This window comes from Branchiostoma floridae, unplaced genomic scaffold (assembly GCF_000003815.2).
Source record: "Branchiostoma floridae strain S238N-H82 unplaced genomic scaffold, Bfl_VNyyK Sc7u5tJ_1474, whole genome shotgun sequence".
Classification (NCBI taxonomy): Eukaryota; Metazoa; Chordata; class Leptocardii; order Amphioxiformes; family Branchiostomatidae; genus Branchiostoma; species Branchiostoma floridae.
The window spans coordinates 57758-68927 of record NW_023365725.1 but is presented as its reverse complement, the minus strand read 5'-3'; the positions used below and the strand labels follow the sequence as shown (position 1 = coordinate 68927).

The following is an 11170-nucleotide window of genomic DNA, read 5'->3' as shown; positions in this document are numbered from 1 at the left end:
CAAAAATGTACGTCTTCTGCAAAGCTCAACTGTCTTGGTACACAAAATGCTGTTTTGGATCCATGTCGATGGTTGGTTCTGTCACGGCCTGCTTGAAAATCCTATGGCACCAAAATCGTACGACGATCGCACAACCTATGTGACCGCGCCCTAAGTGAAGCGCGCATACACTTCAAACTGGTAAACATGCGTCTCGAGTAACGTGTAAACAAACTTTTAACAAAGTCAGACAGACAGAGTTACACCTTCCTTTATGTCTATCAGTGACGCAATGCTGTGATGTAAGGTCATTACCTGGAATTTCCTAAAGTACTTGCCAAAATAAACAGCGTGATCCATTCTTCGAAAAACAAGAGGAAAAGAAGATAACAAACTCAGTCGGACTAGTTGTGTACCGTTACAGCCTGTGTGCCGTTTAAAGTTATCCGTTAGCTGAAGAAGAGTTAAGTCAAGAAGTGCCAAATGGCGGGAGTTCGCCACTGGACTGTACTGGGGTTGTTTCTGTGGTGTTGCTCGGCGGTTATGTCGCAGACTACATTAAGAGGGTAAGTTGAGAACCTTATTTAATTTGGTGATTTCTTCCTCTACCTCTTAAGAACCAGGACGAACGACTTTCTTTGTACATTTTTGAGTAACCAGAACAGAAGGTCGTATATCACGGTATGTGCGTTTGTGACGAATGGAAATGTGACATAAAGGTGCGAAAAATGTCAAACATTGTCTCAACCTTTTCAGCTGTACGAAATTTCGTTTCCACTGTAAAAACCCAATCTATAATGTAAATCTAAACACTTTTAGTGTTCAGATGATGTAACGTTGTAAGTTAAAATCTAGTATATGTATTTCTATAAGTGATACGTATGTACTATGTGTTCGTGCGGTCTATAGTATTTAGCAGTCCCGATTCTTTAGGACAGGGTGGTGGGGTTCACAGTTTTGGGTTGGGAAACATGGAGTTTTCAATTACGTAACCTTGTTTTTGTCTATGTCAACGTTTCGGTTGCCTCTTTCTTGTTTTCAGTTATTAGGCGATGTCGCTACCGACGTAGTGATCAGAACCATGGTTTGTACGCTTATAGTAGTGTTTGTAGTATTCCGCTGAAAACTTTAAACCGCTTAGTTCCGTTCAAAACTGTGGTGTGCGGTGTTAAAAATCCGCTAAAGTGCGACTAAGAAGAACTCCTTCGCATTTTGACCGGCAGTTACTTACTTGAGCCTTACCTGGTGTTTAACCCGAACCTAATGAGCTCATGATTCGTGCACATGTCGAGCACAAACTACTGCTGAATTTGACAACCAACATCCACCAATCCCTGACTGAAAGGCTGACGCGCTGGCGATCGGCTAATCTGGTAGTCTTTAAAAGATGTTGTTGCTCACACAAGTATACACATTTCAAGAGATGGTGAGGGGAAATCCATTTTAGAGCAGTTCAAGTGTGTGACATTGCGTAAAGTTTGTGAATAGGCATTGGTCTGTGTACAAGTCAGCAGTGTGTATTGCAGTCGGCAAGTAATATCTGGACTCACTTCTACTTTGCATATAATATATGTAGATATAAAACGTTTCTGATCACACATGTAGCATGCTGCATATCGCTACTTAGCAATTATGTATTTTCATGTATTTCATTTACATCTTGATTTTGAAGCCTTTTGTAGCAAGGGGCCAGTCACTGGCCTAGGCACTTAGGCAGGTAGGCAGGTAGGCATTTACATCTTACATGCTACTTTCTTAATACTCATACGTGTGTCGTTGTGACAGCAAAGAGTTGCCCAAATCATTCTCCTACAGCAGAGTACCGTCAGTCATTTATTCCTGACTGTACTCTGCTTTCCTTCCCTTTTGCCGGCGGTATTACCCGCCCTACTTATTACATATTAATGAGCTTGCCCTTATATGGGCAGTCAGCCGTTGGGGATCGGGCGTTGGCATGGTGAGCAAACAAAGTCATGGTAATACGTAACATGATTGGCCGATAGCTTCCCAGCGGCCTTTGCGAGACAGCTTCCGACAAAATGAAGCCCAAGGAAGGCCTGTTCTCTGATTGGTTGACAGCTTGTTTGTGGCGACAATCATAATACCCGTAGGTAGGCCCTGGGACAGCAGGGCCCCATAAGGTAGTGCCGTTGGGGACCGGGCGTTAGGAGGATGGCCCAAATGCGCATATAAGATTATGATAGGCGATGATATACTAGTAAGTTATAAGCATAATTCCATGAAACTGTTGATATTCGCAGAAGGTTTAGTCATGCGCCCTCTCTTTTCTCTGGTCTTGAACGTAAACATATCTGTTGTCGCCTTCTCCTGGTTGTATTACAGTGACCAAACAAATACCGTACGTATCGTCATTGGATGTCATTCAATCGACTGGTGTCCCCTTACACCGTACGTGTTGTACCGACGCGAACGTTTTTCGCAGATAGGAGGTGTCGGTCGTTGTCCTATTGAGGTGTTTTCTCCGAAAAACGTGCCAGTTTTGGTCGAAAGAAGACAAATGCTCCTTTTTTAGGACTAACAAATTACTAGCTGCTACGAGTACGTAGAAGGGTCTAACGACACTAGAGTCAAGAAATACCCCCTGGTGTACGCTACGGCAAATGAGCCGGTCATCCAACTGTTAGTAAAAACTTGTCAGTTTTCAGTGTTTTAAAAGTCTTGATAATGTCCACCATCACTAATCCTTTCTTGGCAAGGTCCCCTTTTAAGTAGACAGTGATCGCGCTGCCACCTTAAACGGATGATTGTGTGCATTGGATACGTACATGTATATCATACAAAATGTAAAACTGTGAATGAAAAGACGACAAAACACACACGTCAAAAGATTAGTTTTTGTATACAATTCGTTTAGCGATCTGTCAAATTTTTATACATAGGTCGCAGAGAGAACGCGACAAGAGCGCCGTCCGGTTGGAAAGCGTTAAGTACTGCTGGTCGCTAGGGAGCGTCTGCGTACGTTGCTGTTAGTGCCTTATATGTGATTGATGAGGTATCAGTGACTTGGTATGGCGTTGAATGACCCCAGGGGTTACCACATGACCCTTGTTATTGTCTCATTGCTTGTCTGTTGTACTGATGTAAAGAGCCCTTGTGGGGTTCATAGTTTTGTGGACAGAAGGCAACGGTACCATTTATTTCAGATGCAACTACATGTACATGTAATACCATCTATCTGCATATTCATTTTGATTGATTTTAAGCCGAAGAAGCCGCTTCACAGAGCAGTACAGTGCATATTATTTACACAAGCGGGTCATAGCTTAGAAATACTAACCTTATGCTACGGTCGTGACCCCTACGTGACCCCTATGGGTCTCTGCAGCTACCGGACTATTTTGGGGCACGACAGAACCTTTGGATTAAAAAAAAACGCGAAGTTAAAATCAACCCGGGACCTGACAACAAATAGATGCCGTTAACGAACCGTGTAAACACCGAGAGGTACTAGTAATCTCGCGGTATCAAACAGTCCACCGGGACAAATTTGTGGCTTCAAAGACTGCCCGGGGGCTAGATACACCCCATGCGGGCACCGGTGCAAATGGTACCGTAGCATTAGTAAAGACGTCGACAATGTATTTGCCATCTTGCCCTAAAGAGTGGACACTCTCACCGCGTTACTTCATTCATTAAAAAAACGGATGCCTTTTCTATCAGTGCAACCCGCGGAAATCAAGATTTTTTTTTACATTCTCAACATTTTCCATCTTTCCCTGCACAGACCGGAAGGTAGTGTCTGCACTTTCGTCAACTCTCGCCAGGTGAGTTACCAGGTGGAACTAAGGCGGAAACGGACCACGGATTTTGTGGACTACATCGAATCCTATCTGGGCCTTCAACACGAGAACAGGTAGGGGTTATATAGGAAGACCAATTCCTCGACTTTTTTCATGGAGGTAATAATGAAGGACAGAAGGTACTGCATACTGAATTTTAAAAGGTACACTACCTCAATTTTCCAGAATACAAGTCTTTGTCGATGAATTTACTAACATACCGCATTAGCAACATCAATCATTTTTTGGTAGATTTAACTTTGGCAGGGTCAGTTGAGACATTCGAGAAAATTTTACTTGCCTAGAAATCGCGGGAAAATTGGACAGTTTGCGTTTAGTTTTGATACGAAAGTTTGACAGTGGCGAGAATGATTATTTTTTCATCAATATTTCTCTTCGGAATTATTTGAACTGAAAATCTCAACAATTGACTTACCTGTGCAATGTTTATATAAGTAAAGATCAGTGGGTACTGAAATCATGTGTAACTTATTGCTCTTAGTCAATAGATCAGCATTTTCTCTATACTGGCCACCTGTCTATAGTTGCCACATTTCTATCACTGGACTGGAAAGAAAAGTGCTGTATTTTCTTCCGAGAAAAATGTAGGTGTTTCTAGTGTTGTTGTTGTTGTTGTTGTTGTTGTTGTTGTACGACATAAACTTTGAACATTCAAATTGTAAGTAACTTTAAACTGCCAGAGTTTCAGCCCAATAAAACACTCTCAGTGCCAGGGTATGACCACTGACCGACGATTTCAAGTAAAGAAACCCTCGAACAAGGTCGACACTCCTATCTTCCGGGTCTCGCACGCTACGCGGAGGAAGTTGTTACACTAAGACAAGATTAGGCCCGATGGTTGATTGCATGCAAAGTAAAACAGTTTAACAGTGGTATACAGAATTATATACTTAATAAAGAAGGAAAATGAAATATATAGATAAAGCCACATCAAGTTAAGTTGTTGGTCCTGGGATTTTTCAGAAAAAAATATGAAACGACAGGGGGTTAAAATTCTTAGAAATTCGAGACGTCTCCGTTTAGGTAATGGCTCATACAAAACAAGAAGAAGATTTAAGTTTTCAGCTTGAAGAAAACGCGTACGATTTCTACCACTCCTACTACACAGTACCTGTACCTGCTTGATAATTATTAAAACGTGTGCCCTACTTGAATAAAAAAAAAATTCACTGCAATAATAAATGTACCCACATCACAAGGAGCTTATACCGGTACTTAGACCTAGTTATCGTACTGGAAATTGTTGAATAGCTAATTTCATGATGAAAATTTTCTGAATTGAAGGTGTGGTGATTTTTGTCACTTTCGGAAAAATAGGAGCTGGCGCGATTCCAATAACCAAATAGTTATAAATAGGAGCTCCTGAGGAAGAGTATATTCTTCCATATAGGCCCGGGGTATATTGGGCAAGCTACGTTTTGACCTGAAATCAATTCACAATATTAGTTCACTTTTGGGGATATGTTACTGTTAAAATGTTCCATTTTTAGCAGGGGTGATTTGGAACAGTCCAATGTTGCGTGGGAAGGGGTATGGCTGTATTTGGTCAGATAAATAGTATTTGGTCTCAAGCAAATGTCTGCCTTTCTAGTTTCATTTTTTTGCTGGCACATTTCCAGGGTTCCACGATCGCTGGTTACCCGGTACCAGACTGAGTATTTCACCGATTACGAGTGCTGCGTCGGCTGGAACCGTATCGCTGATATCTGCCGAGGTGAACTCTTGTCTTGTTTTCTGTAGTGCATGTGGCTCAGTGGTTGGGTTAGAAGCTTCTGCCACTCACATGAGCCCATAGGAGAATAGATTTCATGTAGCCGAAACATACTTTTTTACTCACCGCACCAGGTCTTAAAGTATTCCACGATCTCTTTATCAAAAATATACTATTTAGTTATATGAAAAATAAATTCCTTCACTTTAGTTGTACATGAAAAAATTCCTCATCCATTGTGTCAAACTCATACAATCCTACATTTTCACACTATTACCAAGAAGCATGGAGAAGCCGAACTTATATGCTAAAAAAATGTATATTAAAGGTCTCTATTCATTGTCATGTCGAACGTCTGTCTTAGAAACGGTTATCATCGTATCAGACTAGTCATAAAACGTTTTTTCAGGTACACAATGTATTCATGCAAAACTCCGCTTCCATATTCTCCAGCCGACTGCCACAACCCGTGTGTAAACGGACTGTGTGTGAACACAAACGTCTGTGAATGCGACGAAGGCTGGGAAGGAGGACAGTGTGATCGAGGTATATACTCACGTCGATTTAGTTTGTTTTTTTCCACTGTCGAATCTTCTTCATTGTGCATCTTCGGTAGATATATTTAAGGGAGCTGATACGGCAGGATAGTGTTTATCTTATTACCTCCGGTATTGTCGGTGTGTGTATTTGTTTGTTTGCCTATTACGTAAGGTCATCTCATTTCCTTTTTACAATATCCTGATATATTAATGTCTGTTGGCTTATGAGAGACAGTGGAAAACTTGATAGACAGTATAAGTAAGAAATTCACAAATAATAAAAACAAAACAAAACATGAAATTTACATAATATTTCATGTGAATAAGAGATCTTTGATTTCTTGTTTTGGTGATGAGATGGGCCATGCTTGTCTATATATTCGTTTATCTATGCGTTTGCAGTATATTTCAAACATCAGGAACATGCACGTGTTCGCAGCTAATATAATTGTTGTTTGTTGGCAGATGTCGATGAATGTTGGTTCGGTATTGCGGAGTGTGATCACACTTGCATCAACACGGACGGATCCTTCATCTGCTCCTGCGATCCGGGCTTCCATCTTATCAGTGAGACAAGATGTGAAGGTAGAGGGAATGTTTGTTTTGACTTTTGTTGTTGTTTTTATGTTTGTGCATTGCAGCCAAAATTTCCATATATATATATATGCTTGTATGTCACTAATGTATGACGGATAAAACAATATATTACGTCTCACGAGCCAGTACTGAACACCTTATCATCTACTTGTTGTCTAATCTAACACTTTAGATTTTCAGGTACAGAATCATTCTGAATAACAATACCACCAGCAGTTATTGCAAGAAGCGTATTTGTAGTAGCTATGTACTACGTAATGCTACTGTCACATTTCCAGTCAGTTTTCGGGAATGAAAAGTATCATATAAAGGACAAAGAAAAGACACAAACTGTAAAAAAATAGTTATGGACATCATCTGTGTATATTGCTTGATAAAGAATTTCTTTTTCGTTTCCGCATCCCGGCCGGGCCCCGATTGCAATTGGGACCGAAGCATAACTTGTGACGAACACAGTAATTCCGTTGTTAGATTGCCATTTAGAATGTACACGTACATTTTTTTTCGTATCTTAATTGCTGCAGAGGAAGTCGACGTGGACGAATGCGCCACCGGAAACGGAGATTGTGAGCAGAACTGCGTCAACACGTATTTGTCGTACCACTGCACCTGTAACGATGGGTACACGCTCGGCACTGATGGTCACTCCTGCAACGGTACGGATGCTGACAAGTTTGATTAAGGACAATCATTGTTTTAAATGATAATAATGGTTTTGATTTCAAGATTGCAGGAAAGAAATAGTTAGCAATGACAGGTTTCATATTGCAATGTGACCTACGATAAATGTTTTTAAACCAATTTTGTATGTCGAATGTCACCACCGTGATTTTGATTTCTGATTCCTTGTATCACGAGTATTTCATCTAGTAAACAAAGTCTAAAAGGATTATATTCCCCGTTTAGCTCTCTGTATATCATTTTATGGATCACTTTCATTGTGGCCATTATGTCAGGAGAAACATATGCCAACTATAATACGAGGGTGGTTCAAAAAGTAATGCCACTGGTTCTATAACAGGCTCGTGTTTTCATCGAATGAGTTGAAATTTGGCACAAAGGTACAAGAATATATCCTCTTGAGATTGAGATATCTCAATTTGTGGTTCAGTTTTTTATGAGCAGCTGAGTTGATTTCAAGATAACCACACCCTTAGAAGCTTGTCAAGAGATCAGTTCCTCTGGATCTGACCATTTTAAAACTATTGTAGGAAGCTGACATTTCACTTGTATAATAACAAATGTCTCTATAGATTATGCCAAATTTCATGTTTGAACTCTCAATGGTTCATCTTTTACAGCCACTAGAATGGAGCGAGTTGCTATATTAAAGGCAGTTTGATTAATAGCCAAATACGTGATTTGTTGAATAAAGGTTTTTGTAGAATGCTTTTCGATTAGCCAAAAGATGCGAAACTTGGCACAATTATTAACTGTTTCAAGACCAAGAAGTGTGCTAAGTTTGATTTTTCTTAGTTGATAAAAAAAGTCGGTTACGGAAACTTTAAGCAGCCCACCCCTGATCCACCGCTAATTACGATCCTGACAACCTCACTTCACCACAGGAACGAAAAAAGAATAAGTGATTGGATTTAAAAGATGAAAATAGGCATGTGGCTTATAGAGAAATGCAACTTGATACATGTGCAATTTTAGTTTCTTACAATTGCTATAAGTGATTCAGGGACGTTATCAATTGCACGTAATTGACCCTATAATTTCTTCCGACGGGATAACAAGGGTGTGGCCATCTTGAACTCAACTCAGTAACTCATAAAATCTCAACCACCAATTGAGATCAAATCAATCTCAAGAGGATATATTCTTGTACCTTTGTGCCAAATTTCAACTCATTCGATGAAATGATGAGCCTGTTATAAAACCAGTGGCATTAATTTTTGAACCGCCCTCATAGAAAAGAAGATGGTGAAAAGGGAAGAAGAAAGAGCGAACACACATTGTCCTATTCTCGTTGTAACATTTCCCTTCGTTGTTCTCACATTTTGCATCTTGTCTCCTCACTCACAGAGGACGACATGTATCCGTACGGCGAGGAAGTTGGTGAGGAAGCTAAAACGTGGGAGTTCTTGAAAACATGCAAGAAAGTCGAGCTGCCCTTGGAGGGTTTTCGATTCTTCACAAGGCGACATCACAAAATATATGTAAGAAATATGACTTCTACCGTAGTGTGTGCTTGAGAGAGAGTGGCTATTTTCTAAGTTACGGATCTAACTTTTTTATGTAAAGTTTGTTCATCGTGTCTTGAAAAACTATACTTTTTGACATTTACAGGCTGCAATCTCTTTCTTGTAACTGTAAGTAAGATAGAAGAACCATGTATGGTCTTTGTGTATGCATTAAATGTAAATATCAATTGTGTTGTAGGGCGCACATGAAATTATAACTGTAAAATGGATGGTTAAGATTCCAGTGAAAGAAGCAAACGAACCTCAAAGAGTCAAGATAATTTTGCCTTTTACTGTTATTGCACGTTTGTAGATCTGTGACAATGGAGTGGTGCAGTTTGACAGCAACATTCGACCAGCTACTCCTTTAAAGCTGGACAAATCAGCTTGGTTCAAGAAGGCGGCCCTAGCACCCTACCTCTCCAAGTCTGACCCCACCCTCCTGAATGGTGAACCGGAAAGACTGAAGACAAAGTTTTACTACAAATCGTACGAGAGGGGGGATGGCAACGAACACACCGACGCCATCTTGGAACAAGCCAGCGCTGACGGCCGCAGTACCCCTGGTTACCATTCTCCTGGTGTGTATGCATTCGTCTTTAATCTTGCCTGTCATGAACTTTTTATCATCCTTATTTGCTGATTTTATCACTACGTTGTTTAAATTACTATGAAGAAGAATTTCTCTTTATTTCAAAGAAACATGAACACGTGACCTTCTGCGTGATCAAAGGGTCAAAGATGGTTGGAAATCGGTGTCAGACCCCGTCTCGTTTCAGCGGATGTAGATAGTTCATTTTACTTCCATCATAATGACCCTGTTGAATCTCCAATATCTTATCCTTTTTATATTTCAGCCATACCATAGGTATGGTGAAATATATTGTATTCGTAATGTTTCTTCTTCTTCTTTCTTTCTTTCTCCTGTCAGATCTTCAAAACACGGTATCTCCGTCGTTCCAGGACCAAATGACTTGAATTTTGGCACAGGGTAGAGTGGACTTAGACTTATTTTTCAAGTTTCATTTTTGCGCAGGGGTGACTTGGAACAGTCCAATGTTGCGTGGGAATGGGTATGGCTGAAATATGCTGTATTTGCTCTCAAGCAAACGTCGGCCTTTCTAGTACCTTCTATATTACGAAAGTGAAGCTTTTTAAATTTGATTTATTGTATACATTATTTCTTTTCCATACAATAACAGCTTACGAGCCAGTTTGGGCGATGGTGATCACGTGGGCGAACGTTCCACCAGACTGTTCAGTCTCGGGCTGTCCCGTGGAGTCAGCTCGTTTGCGGGTAGGTTTGCTGGAAACTGTCGTTAAGGCGCGGTCACATAGTTGGTGCGATCGTCCTACGATCGTTAACTTGGGGCAGCCATGCATGTGTCAGCAGTCTTGCTGCAAAAAACGCTCTCTTGGATCCTTGTGGGTGGTTGGCTCTGTCACTGTCTGCTTAAAAACCCTATTATCAAAATCGTACGACGATCGAACGACCTACACGTGACCACGCCCTTAAGGCTTAGACGTAGAAAGACGCTAATTTTATCCACTGTCTTACAGCCTTCTGTTGTATGCTTTATACAACTTTCTGACGTCGTAAATTGCAAGGAAAGACGATTACAGTATATCACATAGGTCATATTGTCGTCGAGTTTTTCATAATGACTTCGTTATTCTCCAACAGCGAAACACTTTCCAGCTGGCCATATCCACAGACGGCACTCATTCATTCGCAACGTTTGTGTACCCCCAGCGGAAGCAGGAATGGTTTACCCCAGGTAGGTGATCACAGAGGACAATCAGAATAAGATAGTTCAGGATTTGAACTGCGCTTGCGCAATGAAATGCATTGTGGACACAGTCGAAGGCCCCTAAGACAAACAAAACAGGTCTGGACATCATCATCATCATCATCATCATCATAGCTCCCCCCAAATAACATCGCAAGGGGCAACGTGGGGGGGGGGGGGCGGTGAGGTCCCGGGTTAGGGCGGGCAGCCCTCCGGACATGGTGACGTTATCAAGCATGGTATATACAAGTAGTTTACAAGTTCGGAGTGTTCATATTTGATCTCGGGTATGCGCAGATCAAACCGTGAGTTGACTTTTAACGATATAACGGTATGTTTATTATGATTTTAGTGTACCGTATTCTATACCGTACATTACAGGATTGTTTGAAACTACCAGTGTCGCCTTGTTTGATATATTTCATTATCATATAGCCAGGCGCCGCGGACCAATCAGAAGGCCCCGTTCCACGTTGGTTATGACGCCGTAACACGTAGATTCAGGCCAGGCAGGTGGGTATCGCTCCCCTGACCGGGGTTGATTCAT

At 41.0% G+C, this 11170-nt stretch overlaps 1 protein-coding gene across 1 annotated transcript in view; it reads left to right on the top strand.

The window, feature by feature from the left end:
* Window positions 1-402: 402 nt before the first annotated feature.
* Window positions 403-11170, top strand: part of LOC118407796 (mucin-like protein) — a 16690-nt gene continuing 5922 nt past the window's right edge. The window contains exons 1-10 of the mRNA XM_035808329.1: window positions 403-545; window positions 3725-3853; window positions 5420-5514; window positions 5965-6057; window positions 6516-6635; window positions 7172-7303; window positions 8676-8809; window positions 9147-9414; window positions 10036-10130; window positions 10518-10611. Coding sequence (XP_035664222.1) covers window positions 463-545; window positions 3725-3853; window positions 5420-5514; window positions 5965-6057; window positions 6516-6635; window positions 7172-7303; window positions 8676-8809; window positions 9147-9414; window positions 10036-10130; window positions 10518-10611 — 1243 coding nt within the window. The 5' untranslated portion in view covers window positions 403-462. The remainder of the gene's footprint in view (window positions 546-3724; window positions 3854-5419; window positions 5515-5964; window positions 6058-6515; window positions 6636-7171; window positions 7304-8675; window positions 8810-9146; window positions 9415-10035; window positions 10131-10517; window positions 10612-11170) is intronic.